The following is a 19,895-nucleotide window of genomic DNA, read 5'->3' on the forward strand; positions in this document are numbered from 1 at the left end:
TGTCGGTTAAGCATCGGACTTCGGTTCAGGTCATGACCTCGAGGTTCACGAGTTTGAGCCCCATGTCGGGCTCAAACAGTTCACAGCCTGCAGCCTGCTTCAGATTCTGTGTCTCCCTCTCTCTCTCTGCCCCTCCCTCGTTGGCACTCGCTCTCTCTCTCTCTCTCTCTCTCTCTCAAAAAATAAACATTAAAGATATTTTTTTTAAATGTCAGCATACACTATTAAAAAAAAGAAATACTTTGTCATGTCGTTTAGGAAAAGCTAAGCACACTTACACAATACCTATTTTAAATTCTATGGTATACATGCTCTAAAAAGTACTTACAGTGTATCCAAGCTGTTCAAATGTTTGTACAATTATGCAACAGGTCTCTCTCTTATTTGATTACAAAACTATTTTGCCTTTTGGGCCACAGTTAATAACTTTCAGAAAAGGGTTACAGCTTCTATTATCAAGTTCTGCCTAACGCTGCCATCTAGTGATTCACAGTGTGACTGCAGGCAAAATACATTAAATTGCTGAGGTGCTCTTTCAGAAAAAGAGCTTTAACACCGAAGTGTAAATAGTCCTTATTAAAGTTCTGTAACAATTGTTAGTAATATATTAAAAATATAAATTATTTTGTACATTTTATTTTACAAATGTTTCAAAGATGTCACCTTACCAATCCCTTATTTAGGTCTTGTCATTTTGCCCTTATTTTAAAGGAGTCAAGATTTCTTTCATTCTGTTCCTCTTTAAGAATTTAACGTTTTCATTTATTTTTGAGAGGCAGAGCATGAGTGGGGGAGGGACAGAAAGAGAGGGAGATAGAGAATCCAAAGAAGGCTCCAGGCTCTGAACTTTAAGCACAGAGCCTGATGTGGGGCTCGAACTCACAACTGTGAGATCATTACCTGAGCCAAAGTCGGATGCTTAACCAACTGAGTCACCCAGGTGCCCACTCTTTAAGAATTTTTAAAGTATTTTCTGGAACCCATGGGGGAGGGGAAGGAAGGAAAAAAAAAAGAGGTTAGAGTGGAAGAGAGCCAAAGCATAAGAGACTCTTAAAAACTGAGAACAAACAGGGTTGATTGGGGGGTGGGGGGGAGGGCAGGTGATGGGTATTGAGGAGGGCACCTTTTGGGATGAGCACTGGGTGTTGTATGGAAACCAATTTGACAATAAACTTCATATACTGAAAAAAATAAATATTTTCTGGAAGTATATATTTCAAAAAATTTTAAATACTCTCTGCTCATAAGAAAGTCAAGTCAACCATTCAGACTATGTCAAAAAATAATAGACCCTTTTCATTTTACAGTTTATTTCAATAGTGTAATAATTCTATATTGCACTGAATTATGGCCTTGTTATTTTATTTTTATTGAGGTAGAACTGATATAAAAATTATATTAGTTTCAGATGCACAACTTAATTATTTGGTAGTCATATGTATTGCAAAATGATCACCATGGCAAGTCTAGTTAATACCTGTAACCATATATAGTTACAGAATTTTCTTTCTTATGAGAACTTTAAGATCTACTCTCTTAGCAACTCTGATATATGCAATATAGTATTTTTTAATGCTTAATGAATCTGTGTGTCTTCCTTGCATGGGGGTCATGCTAATCTCTGTACCCTCCTGATCTTTGTGTATGTGCTGCCAAAGTGATGTGCAATATCACTGCAATATAATCACTATGGTGTACATTCTATCGCCAGGAGTTATTTTTATCCTATAACTGAAGTCTGTACTATTGGCTCCCTTGAGCCATTTTCCCCACCCCCTCGGCCCCTGCCTCTGGCAACCATCAACTGTTCTCTTATCTATAAACTTGGTTTTGTTTGGTTTAAAATTTCACATTAATAAGTGAGATCATACAGTATCTTTCTCTGTCTGACTTATCTCACCTAGCATAATGCCCTCAATGTCCATCCATATTGTCACAAATGACTGGCTTTCTTTACTCTTAAATGAATATTCCGGGGGGGGGAGGGTGTGCACGCAATGAACCCCACAGTAAAGAAGAACATGGAATCAGAGATGCTCAGGGTTTAAAGGGCTTTCACAGGGACTTCATTCTTGCTACCTACTCAGTGTGTGGATTTTCTAGACAACAGCCCTGCCCCGTGCTTTCACTGCTAGAGTATCTTCAGTGTCCAAAGTGCAGCACCTCCCAAGAGAATCACTTTGCCTTGAGACAGTGAGTGCCAGAGTTATTGCTTACCAAGTCCAATAGCTTCCTGTAACATCCCTCTGTAGTCTTAATTCACCCTTGGCCATTTCTCTGCCCCCAAGTTTTAACTCTGCATTTTTTTGAGAAGGGGGGCAGAGGGAGAGGGAGAGAGAGAATCTTAAGCAGGCTTCACACCCAGTGTGGAGCCCGACGTGGGGCTAGATCTTACAACTATGAGATTGTGACCTGAGCCGAAATCAAGAGTTGGATGCCCAACCAACCAAGCCCCGCCCCCCAGGCGCCCCTGACTCCACGTTCATAAAGCAGCCAGTAACTGAAGACTGTTCTCTTGCCCCCACCTTCTCCTCTCCTGCTCTCTCAACAATTTCTCACATGGCAGGTCTGCTTCCTCACCCATTCCTGATGTCGACCAGGACCATCAGATCCATACTTGTTGCCCTGGAATACCACGCATGGCATCTACAAGTACATAAACGTTAACTGGCAGTCACATCTTGATGCTATTTCATTGGCTTCCCATGGCTTTTCCAAACGTGACTGCCAAAACAATTATGACATTCAGTGCTCCACAGTTGATTTCTATAGGTTGAACAGAAAACCCGATGTTCTCTCTTCAGTGTTTTATATGTTCATTTTGAGCCCATGACTCCAGTTTGCTAAACCAGCTAATGTGTCATAGCTATTGCTCTTTGAAGACATGACCAGCAGTTCCCCCCAAAACCCATTTATCCCAAGTATCTCTAGGGATTTGGCTGCCTTGCTAAGGACTGTTTCCCAGCCTCCCCTATGGCTAGGTGCGACTACATAACCAAGTTCTTGCCAGTGATGTGTGAGCAGTAGTGACATTTACAATTTCCAAAGCACCTGGTGAAAAAGCAATCCCTCATCCTGGACTTCCCTTCTAATTCCTCAATGCTGGCTAGAAATGGAAACATTGACAGTCACCTTGGAGGATGACTGAGTCCCACCACCTCAATCCCTTAATGACTTCTTAGAACAGAGTTCACTTACCTACCAGGTATGTTACAAAGAGAAAACATATCTGTTCCCTGAGTCCCTGCATTCAGAGTTTCTTTGTTACAAGAGCTTAGCCTAAAGATACTAAAACATCTTCCCAGCTTCTGTAATTTGAAAATATGATGAGCAGACATGCTATATTTTTAAAGCAATCATGGATAAACATCAGTCAGGACAAGCACAGAACAAGAACACTGTAAGAAGGTAAATGTTATTCTTCATTTTCATATTATTATAATAGCAGAGACAAACAATTCTCAGAGCATAAGAAAAAGGCACTAGCAAGTGGGAGGCTCTGAAGTAAGCCAATTCTGGAGCACAGCTGGTTTCTGCCTACCCTATTTTACACCCTCCTGGATGATGGAGAGATGTTAAATACTCAAGGTACTCTTCAGATTAAATCACTGGGAAAGGTCCTTTAAAACCACATGGATTTTACTTGAAAATCTACCCTACCCTACCATTTAAAAACTTAAAGCTTTTCAATTAATCCTTACATGAGAATATGACAAAATGAACAGACTTAAAACCAAGCCAAAAAAATTTCTGTGTATCACAGGGAACACTCAGAGTAAAAAGACAACCTACGGAATAAGAGGAAATATTTGCAACCATACATCTGATAAGGGGTTACTATCTGGAAAATATAAAGAACTCCTACAATTCAACAAAAAACAAACTGATTTAAAAATGGACAATGGAAGGGTGCCAGGTGAACGTCCGACTTCAGCTCAGGTCATGATCTCACAGTTCAGGAGTTGGAGTTCCACATCAGGCTCACTGCTGTCAGCACAGAGCCCACTTCAGATCCTCTGTCCCCCCTCTCTGTCCCTCCCTTGCTCACACTCTCTCAAAACTAAAACAAACAAAAAAATGGACAATGGACATGAATAGGCATTTTTCCAAAGAAGACATACAAATGGCCAACAAGCACATGAAAAGATGTTCAACATCAATAATCACCAGGGAAATGGAAATCAAACCCACAATGAGATACTGCCTCACACCCATTAGAATCACTATTATCAAAACAAAACAAAATAACAAGTGTTGACAAGGCTGTAGAGAAATTTGTACCCTTGCACATTACTGGTAGAAACAAAATGGTGTAGCCATTATGGAAAACAGTATGGTGGTTTCTCAAAAACTAAAAATAGAATTAACATATAGTCTAGCAATTCTACTTCTGGGTATATACCCAAAAGAACTGGAAGCAGGGTCTTGAAGAGATAGTTGTAACCCATGTTCACAGCAGCATTAGTCCTAAGAGCCACAAGGTGGAAGCAACCCAAGTGTCCACCAGCAGCCAAATGGACAAAATCTGCTGTAACGCAACAGAATAGTACTTAGCCTTAAAAAGGGAGGAAACTCAGCCACATACTGCAACATGGATGAACCTTGAGGACATCGTGCTCAGTGAAATAAGCCAGGCACAAAGGACAAACATGTAGGATTCCACCTACATGAGGTATCTGAGGTATCTAGAATGTAGAGCGGTTGCCAGGGGCTGAAGGGAGGGATGAGAGTTGCTGTTTAATGCGTACACAGTTTCAGTTTGGGAGGAGGAAAGAAGTTCTGGAGCTTGGTTGCTCCTCACGTGAATGTACTTAACACTACTGCACTGTATTTCATGTTGTTTCATTTTCCTGCAATTAAAACATTTAAGAAACCATATCAAATTTGTTCCAAGGCCACCTTTATGTTGAACTCTTAGTAGAATATCAGGCACAAATAACATTTAAAATGGAATCTTCTCAAGGCCCTCGCCCAGGGATACCATGTTCTACAGAGGAAAATGGTTTCCTAAAAAAAAAAAAACTGCGATGAAGGCAGATCTGGTCTATAAGCAAAAATGTTTTATCAGAGGAATGAGGACATGTCCACTACTGAATACTACCCAATACAGGAATATTTAGAAATTAGCATGAAAATATTTTCATTACCTTCTACCGATTAACGGCTTTCTAAAAATTTTATTTCAATCTCAACAAGACTTCTGATCAGATAAAAGTGAAGAACCCCAAAGCCAGCTAATCACCTCTAGGGGGCAGTAAAAGTACAGAGTTTGTTGATGAGCCTTGCCATGTGGGTCTGTAAGGCAGAATGACATACAGGAGTGATCTAACACTACTTCCAGCACTACTAGCTGGGCCGGTTCTCCTCCAATAGTAAATTGCAAGGATGTCTCTGATACTCTAATAATATTTCTCCTGCTCAAACAGTTTGACCCCAGGGCTGGTACTCCACCATTTGTGGTCTCATTCTTTGGCTTACTATGTCTTTGTGATCATAGAAACATGAGGTATTCAATTCTGGGGACATGCATAGTTTTCTTTCTTACAGAAAAATAAACACATAGACACTAATCAAATCAACAGCCTATTTACTAAGGGCCCTGATTGTGAAGCAGTCTGTTAGGTGCTCTGAAATCCCTGAAGATGGATGTGGCAGGTCCTTGTTAGCCAGACACACACAAAACGTGATGAACAATACGAGAGAGGAGTGTGCCATCGAGGGAAAAACAGCCTCACAACCGTAAGCACAGACATCAGGCACCTTTAACTCCCAGTTCTGAGAACCTCCGAGGACTATGAAGAGAAGAGGCAGGATGAAGCAGCTCCAGAGTCTGTGTCCCTGGGTACCAACACACACCCCTGCTGGCTGCCTTCTGAGGGTGGTAGCACCCACTTCCTTCTCTTGTCTGTTAAGATTCTATTTACACCATGTGGCTCGCTGATGGCAAGAGGATGTATGAGCCAAAGGTCATCAAGACTATCCATGTGAAAATATAAGCAATAAGAAGATAACATCAATGCAAAAGTGTAACTGACTTGTCACTGGGGCCACATTAATTTTTCAGCATAAGAAAAAGAGTTCTGGCAAATAGCTCTTCTGAGTAAGCCAGATCAGTGCAGTTCTATTACCAAGGAAACAAAAGCCCGCACAACTTTTCTGTCTTCCTCTGCAGGCTGATTATAATGCCTCCAAGAGGTTCTCTACTATCAAGAACGACAGCTCTTCTCAGAGAGAATAGGAGACCAAGTGACTGAGAGAGGGCAGTGTGGACCTGGCGTGTTCTCACGGCCGCACCTCCTGTCTGCTGCATATAAAAGGAATGGTTACAGGAGAAAGGTAGAAACAGATAAGCAAATCAGCTGGAACCATGGAACAATCTCCTAGAAATGGATAACCAAGTAAAGAATAAATAAAATAAAATCTGTTCAGAAGAGTAAGTTAACCTAAAGGTAAAGGAAAAACGAGTCAAACACACACACACTGAAAACCACCACCACGACACAAGGCATGAACAGAGGGCAAAGGCCAGGAATGTGCAGGACCCCTTGGGGCTCTGGGTGCTTTGGTTCAGAGGAGGCCCCAGGCATCTATCTACACACACATTCAAGGCTCTCTGGGATGAGGTTTCCCCAAATTAATCCCGGACACATTGAGGTTTCCGTGCAGAGATGTGAGGGCACAAAGCCCCAGGTCCACATCTCTCATCTGCGGGCCTACAAAAATTCAGAGGGAGACCAAGATAAATGACTCATCGCTGAGGGAAGAGTGTCTTAGAGCTGTACAGTGCCGCAGGTGGGAGACCCTTGCAGAAAGCCTCATCCCACATCCCCTTTCTTCCAGGTGGGGAGAGTGAGAAACAGAGAAATAAACTTTTTTTTTTTTTTAAGATAACTCAACTAATCAGTTAGTGGCGGAGGCAGAGCTCCCATACTAACCACTCCTCGTCTGAAAATTCCCAGGAAAAATTTATATGCGCCACCAAGAAAAAAAAGAGACATCTCAGGCAGGAGAGAGACCAAGAGAACTAGTATTTTGGTGTCTAAAACCATAAGCTCTAACGAATGAGATGATTCACAGGTAAGAACTGAGACAAGGTGTTTAAAAAAATTACTCCTAGAAACAGCTTCCAAGAGGCAGAGACAGTCAACCCATTCTTTGCCAAGTCAAAGCTCAAGCTTTTTTAAAAACAAAAACAAAAATAGACACAACTGGGTGGCTCGGTCGATTTAAGCGTCAGACTTTAGCTCAGGTCTTGATCTCATAGCTCATGAGTTTGAGCCTTGCTTTGGGCTCTGTGCTGACAGCTCAGAGCCTGGAGCCTGCTTCGGATTCTGTTTCCCTGTCTCTCTCTGCATACGCCCCCCTCCCCAACCCCACCCCCCGCCTGGCTCACACTCTGTCTCTGTCTCAAAAAATAAACAAACAATAAAAAAATTTTTTTAATTAAAAAAAAATGAAAATAACCTTTTTGAATATGAAATGTAACACACATACAAAAAAGTGCAGCACACCCTGGAAAATCCATATGCTTCTATTCCCTTCTCCATCCTGCTCTGCCCAGGAGGCCGAGGGCACAGATTCCATCCCAAGGCTCAAGGCACCCCCCACCCCTACCCCCAGCTTCTGCTGTGTTCTGCTAATGGGGCCTCACAGCAGGTTTAAGTGAAGAGAAGCCTGAGTTGGGGTACTTATGGCGTGGTTCCCTCAGGCTTACTGTCCCTCAGCAGAAAGTCATTACTGTTCTCCCGACAGCTGACTATAAGGGGCTTCTCCCTCCAGGTTCTAGTAACCTCCCCCTCGCTGGATCTCTTTGGGACTGAGCGGGGCGAGCACAAGGCAAAAGTCCCACCAGTTTCCCCTTTTCTCATAAAGCTCCGTTCTTTTGTCATGAGACCCTTACAAACAAGCACTCCTTGACTAACCTTACTTTATTTTTCCTTGACTTATTTTAAATGTTTTCTATTGATATCCTTACAGATACAAGGACAAAACAAAGATATACAGCTTAATGAATCACCACAAAACACACACTAGGGTTATTAGCAGGTGGGTCAATAAACAGAACTTGCCAGCCCTGGAATCTCTCCCGGTGTGCCCTCCTTCAAATTACAGGCTCTCATAACCTTCCAGAAAGTTTCAGCACCTAAGCATGAATCCCTAAAACATGTTATTTCCATTCTGTCTGCTTCTTGAACTTCATATAAATGAAATCATACAATATAAATTCCTTCATGTCTGGCTTTTTTCACTTAACACTGTATACGTAAGACTTACCCACGTTGTTGCACGCACCTTCTATAGGATTCATTCTGATTGTAAAAAGCATTCACCTGTATGTCTACACAATTGATTTATCCATTCTATAGCTGAACAATGGGGTTGTTCCTACATCTACTGGAAATAATACTACTATGAACATTCTTATCTAGGTTTTCTGATACATAGGAGCATGCATTTCTACCTACGAGTGGAATCTGAGTCATAGGGTATATGTATCTTCATTTTACTACTTAATAACCAACGGTTTTCCAAATTTAAACTCTCACCATCAATGACCAAGAGGTCCCGGTTGCTGGAATGCACTATTTCCTTTAACTGTGAGACCAGAGTCTATAGAAGGCCGCTATGTACCTCACGATAACCACAGAGTTCTACTCAATCAGCTGTCCTCAGGACTCCAACTGGAACTCTAGTCAATTAGTGAAATGTCACACTGCCAACTCTTGGCCTGGGGTCCTGCAGGATTTCACTAGGTCCAGGACTAATGTCACTGTCACGCAGCAGCCTTCTCCTAAGATCCTCTAAGTGAGAGAATCCTTAACATCTTTAAGGAACTCTACTTTCATTGCTGATTTAGATCTACTCTACCTAGAATTATATACCACTTTGGTTTTCTGGGTTCAATTTGTTTGCTGTAAGTAACTACCTGTCTATATGTCTGTAAAATTTTTAAACTGCACAAAAGTTGCCAGGGAAAAGGAATTTGAGAATTGCTAAATTTATAATACAATTTAGGGAATCAAAAGAAAAGGAGGATGGCTGTAAGGTGCTGAAATTTTTCTTAAAAACAGATTTAGACAAATAGTATCTCAATATTCTTTATCCAGAAAACACTATTCGATATAGCTCCCTAATTAAAACAAAAAACAAACAAACAAACAAACAAACAAAAAGCCAAAGAAGTCTGTTAGATACAAGTTTGAAAAAGAGAGAGGTAGGGGAACAGAAATTCCATAACCTCAAAGTGGGAAACCATTAAGGCCACACAGTAAGAGCTACCCCCGCCCCCCGCACTAGTTCAGAGCACCCCTCACTTCCCTCACAACCCTCTTCTTGAGGACAGGCTATCCACTATCCACCCCAGTCTTCTGTAGCAATGGCCTGATGGTCACCCACACAGGGAAAAACAAACAAGTACAGTGATCCCCTCATTGCAATACTGGGGTACGCAATTAGAACAAGACTCCCCCTGTTAGAGTGGGAGAGAGCCAAAGCATAAGAGACTGTTAAAAACTGAGAACAGACTGAGGGTTGATGGGGGGTGGGAGGGAGGGGAGGGTGGGTGATGGGTATTGAGGAGGGCACCTTTTGGGATGAGCACTGGGTGTTGTATGGAAAGCAATTTGACAATAAATTTCATATATTGAAAAAAAAAAAAAGAACAAGACTCCCCCTTACACGTGCTGTGATAAACAGAAATACGTCAAGAACAGGAAATACAATTCTGTGGTATAGACAACCCTCTAATGCAGAGCATGTTTTATAGGGATTTACTGTATAAATCTAATAACTACATCCTTTCTATATGAAATTGGCCTAACTAAACTACATTCGCTCAAAACCTGGGCTCCAGTGCTAAAATACTCACTGAAGGCTTATAACATCTAAACCAGAATTCAAAAATGGAACTGAAAAAGACTATTTCATAAAATGAAGGGAAGTGAATCCCCTAGGATATGTGAAATCCCTCTTTTGCAAGGTGAAAAAGTTCTCTTTCACTCCTATTCCGAAATAAGTGAGGAAATCATAGCTGCGTGAATAGTCCCTGAATGAGGTAAATTCTTCTATCTGAATAAAAAACTCATAAGGCTCAAGTATTAAAGAAGCGAGCTAGACACTACGGAAGCTTAATTCTTGATCCATTGTTAACTTGTTGCCAATTGGTTTGGGGGCATTTTTTTTCACTGTGAGACTTTTCTAGCGTAAAGGTATTGTTAAGGGCCAGGAAAGGCCAGGAACAGAGAATGATGAAGCACTGCAGGGGTCACAGAGAGGAGAGGAGGGTCACTGCCCAGTGCCTGAGTCTCCAAATCTGCCTTGTGATTGGCAAGTTCCCTCCCATAAGTTGGCCAAAGTGTCCCTGATGCCATCACTGGGCTCAGTGATCCACCCACGACTCCCTTAAAACTCCCATTTCTTCACCTACTACTGTTTCAGTCACATGTTCAACCAATATTTTTATTTTTTTAAACTTTTTAATTTAATTTTATTTTTTAAACACAGCGCGAGGAGGGAGGGGTAGAGAGAGAGGGAAAGAGAGAATCCCAAGCAGGCTCCACGTGTAGCACAGAGCCCAATGCAGGGCTTGATCCTACAACCCTGGGATCATGACCCAAGCCAAAATCAAGAGTCAGACGCTCGGGGCACCTGGGTGGCTCAGTTGGTTAAGCATCTGACTTTGGCTCAGGTCACGATGTCGCGGTCTGTGTGTTTGAGCCCGGCATCGGGCTCTGTGCTGACAGCTCAGAGCCTAGAGCCTGCTTCTGATTCTGTCTCCATCTCTCTGCCCCTCCCCCACTTAAGTTCTGTCTCTCTCTCTCAAAAATAAATAAAATTAAAAAAAAAAATCAGATGCTCAACTGACAGCCACCTAGGTGACCCTCAACCAATATTTATTAAATGCTTGCTACACGTGCACATCTACAACATATGCCAACCCCCAGAAAGCTCAATGTAGTGGAGGTTAAAAGGCAAGGAAATACTCAGCAACAATACAAACACAAGCCACTACAGGGGGAAATACCAAGCACTAAAGAAGCTTACTGGGGTGAAGAACCGACCCAGCTTCAGAGGTCAGAGAAAATCTCCTGGAAAAGGCAGCACCGAAACTAAGACCTGAAGGCTGAACGACAGCTGGCCAAGCCAAGAGATGGGAGTGCAGTGGTAAGGGCATCTCGGGCTGGCAGGACAGCACGGGAAAGGCAAGAAGAGCAAACGCAACAGGCCTCCTATGATTGAAACGAGAGGAAGAGGGAAAGGAGCTGATCCACCCTCAAGTCACAGACTTACTACAGTTTTTATCTAAGGACAAAAAGCACACGGGCCCTCAAACTGTCTTAAATTAAAAAAATAAAAATAAAAATAAAAAATTAAGTTCATGTACGTTTCAAAACCTGACAAATCATGCATAACCAAAAATAATGTAAAATTTTAAGACAAGCAAATGAGATGATGACTTTTTTTTAAGAAAAAAGAAAGTAAAAAATTTAATGTAATGAAGCAGGCGACAATTGGGGTTGCTCACTTCCCTTTCCATTGGTTTCACTTCCCTTCCTAGATTAAAATACTCCCAATATGTAAATTAATCCACTAAAGAATTCCAGTCCTTTCTTAGTAATTTTAAAATTTCTTAGTAATGTTTATACAAAAGGAATTATTTCTAGACTTCCATGTGACAGAAAAGGGATATGATGTACTGCGGACCAAAAAACAAACAAACCTATGTGGATAAATGTATATGCAAAGCAGAAGCAAATAAATGAGATTCCAATTTTAACCACTTAGAAATATTTTAACAGCAAAAGTGGATATTTTATGATTTCAAGAACTTTGTAGAAAAGGGTTAACTCTGTTTAGGAATATCTAAATTAGTACTAAGTGCCAGGTACTATGTTAAACACTTGGGATTTTTCTGGTTTAGAGTCATCACAATCCTACCAGATGAGTATTATCTCTATCCTAACTGTACAGAAACTAAGGAGGAGCAAAGACTCAGAGGGATTAGGTAACTAGACAAAGTCACACAGCTTAAAAAGAGAAGAAGCTACACTATGAATCCCATCTTAGTCAACATCAAATCTCATTCTTGGGGCGCCTGGGTGGCTTGGTCAGTTAAGCGTCTGGACTCTTGATTTCAGCTCAGGTCATGATCTCGCAGTTTGTTAAGATGGAGTCCTGCATTGGACTCTGTGCTAACAGTGTGGAGCCTGCTTGGGATTTCTCTCCTCTCTCTCTGCCTCCCCCCGCCTCTCTAAAAATATTTTTAAAATCTCATTCTCTTTCAATAGATGATGCAGACTTTAAACATTAAAGTAAATGAACCAAATATATTTTCCTCTTTTTGTTTGATTCTCTTAAATATATGCCATCATTTCAAAGGGAGCTTATGCTAAGCATGACTTCATAAACAAATCACTTGTGAAAGAGAGAAACCACATCCAGGGTAAAGTCATAAGTTGAAAAAGGCTTATTTCAGACACTACTTCCTGAAAGAGACAAAGCAGCAACTACAGCCGAACAAGTACCAACTCCTTTACCAGGCATGATATTTGAAACAAGTTTGTGAAGCAACAGAAGGGCCTAAGACAAAAGAAATACTGCATTTCTTAGACACACCATTTCCAGAAAGAGCGATTTTAACACAAGATTTCTCTTTTACATTACTGGATATAATGAAAAATGTTCCTCTCCAACACAGCCTTTTGATGGGCAGAAGGTAAGTAGCATTTAATTTCATCACAGATTATCACCAAGTAATGCTATACTTCAGAGGTATACGCTTCCAGGTGTAAAATAAGTCATGGGGATGAAAAGTACAGCATGGGAAACATGGTCAATAATATTGTAATAAATCTGTATGGTGGTGACAGAAAAAAAAAGTAAGCTGTACTTACTAAATTTCAAAATCATTTGTCTCATTTTAATAATACATTATGGAAACTATGTTGGCAAAGGACCTTGAAATGGGTTGTGCTGTCATCTTCCTGCATTATTAATGATTTATTTAACAGTAAATGTAATTTTTTTCAACTTAAGGAACATGCTAAGATGATAAATCATTAAGTATATTTACAAGCCTTTGTCACCTGGTTCCACACTGTTGTCACACTGTTTCATAAAATGTACTCAAATGCTTTTTAAAAAAGAAAGACTAGAGATAATCACTGAATCTAAAGTTTTTGAAATGCTGACTTGAAAGCCAATCACTTTTTAATATTTATCCAAAAATGTATCTGTGTGTACAGAGCATGACCTATCTGGTAATGCCTTTAAAACAACGCATCACACGTAGTTTTTTCAACCTTAAGCAAATGGATACAAGTGTTGGTGACATATGAGCAGCTTGAGCCCAACGAGAGCTAAAAGATTTACTCAAAAAGGCTTTGTAACTATGAAATTTATGTGACAAAATTCAGGGATGAGGACAAGGGAAGTGAGTCCTGAAACAATATCAAAAGAGAAAAAAAAGATACAAATTTTCATTTACATTACAATTGCTACCATTTTTAAAAATACAATGAAAAGTAAAAATAAGAGTCAAGACTCCAAAGTTATTCTTCTTTGTATGATACTGGAGCTTTAATTTCTCTCTGTAGTGCTTTTCTCATTTGACAGAAATTAATATTCTAGTCACACCAATATTTGGAAATTTTAGTATAGGCTATTAATACACAGAATTCCATTCCAAAATCATATCTAACTTAGATACTTGGCAAACTAGCTGTAGTCAGGAAGGAAGGAAAGAAGGAAGGAAAAAAGGGAGGGAGGGTGGGAACGGAAAAACAAACTCATACCTTGTATGTGTCCACAGCAATTGCTCAAATTCATTTTAAATTATCAACAGCCCATGATGCCACTAACTGGACTGCTCACCACCCCCACAGCTCTCACTGAAGAGAGACTCGGGGCTGAATCAGAGACAGCCCACTGTGCAAAGTGACATTTCTGAAGGAAACTTTTCTTACACCTCCATGTTTCAAGGGGAGACCACAAGATTCCATTTCTTTGCAAGGGAGCTTATTTTTAAATCACTGCTGTTGACGTTGCACTGAGGATGATCGAAGTCTCACTCTGACGGGCATCCCATCAATGATATTTACAATCACATCTAAACTCCTTTCCATTAGAAATGGGTCCTCTTTTTGCATACACATAAAGTTATTGAGTGACTTCTAATTAATAACTATTTGTCTCTGATATTCCTTTTTACATTTAATTTGACAAATATGCTTAAGTTTCTGTATCTAGATAGAGTGAGGGCAGGAAAGCTACTACACTAGCTTCCGTGCACATCAACAACATCCACTTCTAGGATGCTGGTAATAAACACCATCTGGAGGACAGCATTAGGGACTCCCAGCTGTGCATTAAAAACGAGCTTATCTATTGTTCTAAGAGGTTCCTGATCTGTAGACCGTGGCACAAAACACTGCTGTTTCTAGAGCTACAATAACTGAGACAGCGTAATACTATGAAGAAATGTTTCCACTTAAAAAAAAAATAGGTGTAATGACCAACCAAGCAAGTCTTCACTGACATACTGGAAAGTAGCTGTTGTGGGTCCTTCCTTCACTCCATCAATTCAGCAAACATTTTCTTATCGAGCACTTCCGGTGGGCTCATAAGCAGTGGGAATACAGCAATGAAAAGTCCCTGCTCTCAAATGAGAATTCCTGTGAATTAGATACTTACATGGTTCCTTTATATTGGTTTTCTAATGCACATTTTATATATTAAGACTATATTTAATGAGTAAAAATTCATTATTTGTACATTATTAACCTGGGTCACAAAATATTTAAACAATGGTAAAAAGTAGCAAACTATTTTCAAAATTCAGAATGGCCTTCTCCCAGTTAGTCCCAATCAAAGAATGTTTATTATAAGAATACTTGCTACCCAATTTCACACTACAGGAAAAAATCATTTTTAAAAAGGTTATTTTTTAGGGGAGACGCGAGGTGAGCAGAGAGAAAAAATAAATTTGCCAGTGCATTATAACACACCAGACCATTTTAATAGGTTGGTGCATATTAGTAATAATATCTAAGACATGAATTTCTTAATAAATACTAAGACACATATATTGTCTCTACAACATAAAATACTCACACAGTTAAAATCCATTGACATGCCAAGTCAAGTATGAGAGTTTTAAGCATTTACTTTTCAACAAAGGGTTTTATTCCTCCTATTCTTCTTAACTATTTTGCAGTTTCTAGGTGCCATTCCCCCAACAAGCTATAAGATGACCACTCCTCATGATCAAGCTCAACCTGGCCCTTATAACACCTCACACCCAGAAGAATACAAGATCGCAGCCCTTGTCTTCTACAGCTGTATCTTCATAATCGGATTATTTGTTAATGCCACTGCCTTATGGGTTTTTAGTTGTACCACCAAGAAGAGAACCACTGTAACCATCTATATGATGAATGTGGCATTACTGGACTTAATATTTATAATGAGCTTACCCTTTCGGATGTTTTATTACGCAAGAGGCGAGTGGCCATTTGGAGAGTACTTCTGCCAGATTCTTGGGGCTCTGACGGTGTTTTATCCAAGTATTGCTCTATGGCTTTTTGCTTTTATTAGTGCTGACAGATACATGGCCATTGTACAGCCAAAATATGCCAAAGAACTTAAAAACACAGGCAAAGCCGTGCTAACATGTGTGGGAATCTGGATAATGACCCTGACGACCACCATCCCGCTCCTACTGCTCTATGAAGACCCAGATAAAGCCTCCACCCCCGCCACCTGCCTGAAGATTTCTGACATCATCCACTTAAAAGCTATTAACATGTTGAACTTCACTCGGCTCATATTTTTTTTCTTGATTCCTCTGTTCATCATGATTGGGTGCTATTTGATCATTATTCACAGTCTCCTTCATGGGAAGACATCTAAGCTGAAACCAAAAGTCAAGGAGAAGTCTATAAGGATCATCATCACACTCGTGGTGCAGGTGCTCGTGTGCTTTATGCCTTTCCACATCTGTTTTGCTTTCCTGATGCTGGAAGGGGAGGAGAACAGTTACAATCCCTGGGGGGCCTTTACCACCTTCCTCATGAACCTCAGCACCTGTCTGGATGTGATTCTCTACTACATCGTTTCAAAACAATTTCAGGCTCGAGTTATTAGTGTCATGCTCTACCGCAATTACCTTCGGAGTGTGCGCAGAAAAAGCTTCCGATCAGGTAGTTTACGGTCACTAAGCAACGTCAACAGTGAAATGTTATGAATGAAAAGAAGGTTTTGGTCTTTAATTTCTTTATATTCACTTTACTAACTACTCTAAGGCCAGTGGATATTCTGTATGATACTACCAAGTCCCTTCCCTCCTGAAAAAAAAACCACACATAACACTTTTGCGAGATCTTACTACTGTGGCAACATAATTAAATATTCTGAAGTATTCTCATGAACTCATTATTTTTATTTTCAAAACTTGTATAAAACATATTCTTGAGTTACTGGGAGAAAAATATCCAATTTGTATTTCATATTCAAGCCTTATCTAAATACATAGTTGACAACTTTTTGGATTTAATTCTACATGCAAGGGAATCGTGATTTCTACAAAGTCAGTAGGAAAAAAAAAATCCACCTTCTTTTCAAAATACTTCAAATTTTCTTTTTGAGGGGGGAGAGTGCAAGTGAGGGAGGGGCAGAGAGGGGAACAGAGCATCCGAAGCAGGCAATGCGCTTACACACTGACAGCGGCAAGCCTGATGTGAGGCTCCAACTCACAAACCACAACATCATGACCTGACCTGAAATCAGATGATCAACAGACTGAGCCTCCCAGGTGCCCCCAAAATGGTTTAAATTATTAAATTATAATTTGATTAGGGGCACCTGGGTGGCTCAGTCGGTTAAGTGGCCAGCTCTTGATTTCGGCTCAGGTCACGATCTCACGGTTCGTGAGTTTGAGCCCCACTTGGGGCTCTGTGCTGACAATGTAGAGCCTGCTTGGGATTCTCTCTCACCCCATCTCTCTCTGCCCCTCCCACATGCTCTTGGCTCTCTTTCTCTCTCAAAATAAATAAATAAACTTAAAGACTTTTTTTTTTTTTTTAATTGTAATTTTATGGGCACTTGGGTGGCTCAGTCGGTTGAGCATCCGACTTCAGCTCAGGTCATGATCTTGTGGTTTGTGAGTTGGAGCCCCGCATCAGGCTCTGTGCTGACAGCTCTGAGCCTGAAGCCTGCTTCGGATTCTGTGTCTCCCTCTCTCTCTGCCCCTCCCGCACTCATGCTGCCTCTCTCTCTCAAAAATAAACAAACATTGAAAATAAAAAATTTTTAGATTATAATTTTATTAAACCAAAACCAAAGCTTCATTTGATTTAATCTATATTCAGGACTGGTGGTCTAAATTTTACAACGTTTTGTGTTCTAAACACCAAACTTCCAGGATTCCTACACAAACAACTATGTTCAACCCATCACTGTTACTTGCCACAGACCAAAATCAGCAGGAACAATCACCTGAAGGGGCCTGCAAAGGCAAGTGTCAGCAGCCCTCCCCTACTCGGAATTTTTTTTCTTTTGGAAACAGGCTATAGTCATTCAGTAAACACTGAGAGCCTACCATGCACCATACTCTACCTACAACTAATGCAGGAGACCTAATCCGAGACCCTGTTTTTGCCCAATAACCCAAGTTCATTCCTATGACATGAAATTTCTGCTGTATGGTGAACTATCATTCTCCAATATAGTTTAAGCTTCTTACGTGATCAAACATCACACTATAGGAGAATGATTTTTTTTCCTGGGCTGTGTATCACAGTATAACAGCACAAGTCAGGGACCTTGGATTCTCGTCCTAGCCTTGCCATTTAATTTCCCCTAATAAAGTAACAACCAAGTAACTTCCCATTAAAAAAAATTTTTTTTAATATTTTATTTATTTCTGAGACAGAGAGAGAGCATGAGCAAGGGAGGGGCAGAGAGAGAGGGAGACACAGAATCCAAAGCAGGCTCCAGGCTCTGAGCTGTCAGCACAGAACACAACACGGGGCTCGAACCCACGAACTGTGAGATCATGACCTGAGCCGAAGTTGGACGCTTAACCAACTGAGCCACCCAGGTGCCCGTAACTTCCCCATTTAAAAAGAAAAGGAAGTGAACCATCATCTGTAAAGTGTATATTATTCTAAATATTATGGAAGTACGCAAATAAGCCAGCCATAACTTCCTCCCTGCTAAATCACCTTCATTACTCTTTTTTTTTTTATTTTTTAAATTTTTTTTTTTCAACGTTTTTTATTTATTTTTGGGACAGAGAGAGACATAGCATGAACGGGGGAGGGGCAGAGAGAGAGGGAGACACAGAATCGGAAACAGGCTCCAGGCTCTGAGCCATCAGCCCAGAGCCTGACGCGGGGCTCGAACTCACGGACCGCGAGATCGTGACCTGGCTGAAGTCGGACGCTTAACCGACTGCGCCACCCAGGCGCCCCACCTTCATTACTCTTAAGATGATCACCTCCTATTGGGACTAAGAATCAAATAAATGCTTTAGTTATAAATGGATTTCTATAATTAACATGGGTAAATTAATATTCTTTAAAAAAAGATAAGCACAAAGGAGTCTAATCATAAAAAAGAGTTTTAATACTAGAAGATCCTTTAGATGATCTTCTAGTCTTATATATAAAGAAACTAAAGTCCAATGAGGTTAGGTGACTTGCTCAGCTGAAGAACCAGGCCTACAAACCAAGTTCCTGTTATGTCAACCACCAATTTTTCAGTAATAAAAAGCAAACAAGCTCACAGAACATAAACATTCTCAAAGCTACATAAGATAAAGGAATCAAGGTGATAACTGAGATGTAGTTTCTCAACAAAGAGACAACTACTTGAAGTTTTTGGTTTGGACAGTCAAGTGAGCAAGATACCTTAACAAATATCTTAAAGATAGTAAGTATCTTTAAACAAATAATTATTTCTGGAAAAAAGGAAGTAACTCCTGTAACTTATGTATAGGTTTATAGGTTTATAGTCATAGCCTACTCTCAACTATACAGTCTAATCTGTTCTTATGTATTTATCATTTTTAAATTTTATTTTTAAAGATATTATTTTTAAGTACACCCAACATGGGACTCAAACCTACAACCCCCAAATCAAGAGTCACATGCTCCACTGACTGAGCCAGCCAAGTGCCACTTATATAATTTATTAAATGGCAAGTTCTCTGCAATGGCTTTTCTCAATGAGAAGAACTTAATTTGGGAGCACAAAATACAACAAAAGAGGTGTCTGGCTGTCTCAGTGAGTAGAGCATCCAACTCTTGATCTCAGGGTCATGAGTTCTAGCCCCACATTGGGTGTGGAACCCAGTTTAAAAAAAAATACAGTGAAAAACTTTGTTGATACAAAGTGAAAATGTATGTTATGGTTTCCACAGTAAAACTAAATAATCTACAACACAATTACAAAATAATTTTATTAAGTGATGTGATCAGATACATTTTAACATGATGTGTAAAAACTCACGTATTCTGGAGGGATTTGATTCTGAGAAACAATATAATGTCCACATGTAAATACTAACAACTAAAAAATAATGGGTATACAAGGACAGGTGTGTGATGGGCAAGGAGTACTAGAAGCATCTGACATACATAGCTTTTAATGGACCTATCTTTACTTTCAAAACATAATGGTCACATTTTCTGAATTTCAAACAACACTCATGAGAATGTATCAGATGCTATGTATAATTTCTATGCAGAGCACTAGAAAAAGAAATGTACAGGCCTATGGTTCAAAGACCTTACTTTATAGTCTTGTGGGGCTACACTGTAATCAAGACTAGCCCTTCCACATTACAGAACGTGAGGCCATGAGTACATCAAGTAAAACCAGTCCTCCCTCAAACA

General features: G+C 40.1%; 2 protein-coding genes across 8 annotated transcripts in view; one reads left to right on the top strand and one right to left on the bottom strand.

The window, feature by feature from the left end:
* UBAC2 (UBA domain containing 2) overlaps nt 1-19,895 on the bottom strand; it is a 266,972-nt gene that overhangs the window by 125,779 nt on the left and 121,298 nt on the right. The window lies entirely within an intron of this gene.
* On the top strand, nt 12,472-16,427 carry GPR18 (G protein-coupled receptor 18). The gene is made up of 2 exons (XM_058744243.1): nt 12,472-12,715; nt 15,215-16,427. Exon 2 carries the CDS (start codon nt 15,248-15,250, stop codon nt 16,241-16,243), a length of 996 nt encoding a protein of 331 aa, XP_058600226.1. The 5' UTR covers nt 12,472-12,715; nt 15,215-15,247; the 3' UTR covers nt 16,244-16,427.

The sequence above is a fragment of the Neofelis nebulosa genome, chromosome 1 (assembly GCF_028018385.1).
Source record: "Neofelis nebulosa isolate mNeoNeb1 chromosome 1, mNeoNeb1.pri, whole genome shotgun sequence".
NCBI lineage: Eukaryota > Metazoa > Chordata > Mammalia > Carnivora > Felidae > Neofelis > Neofelis nebulosa.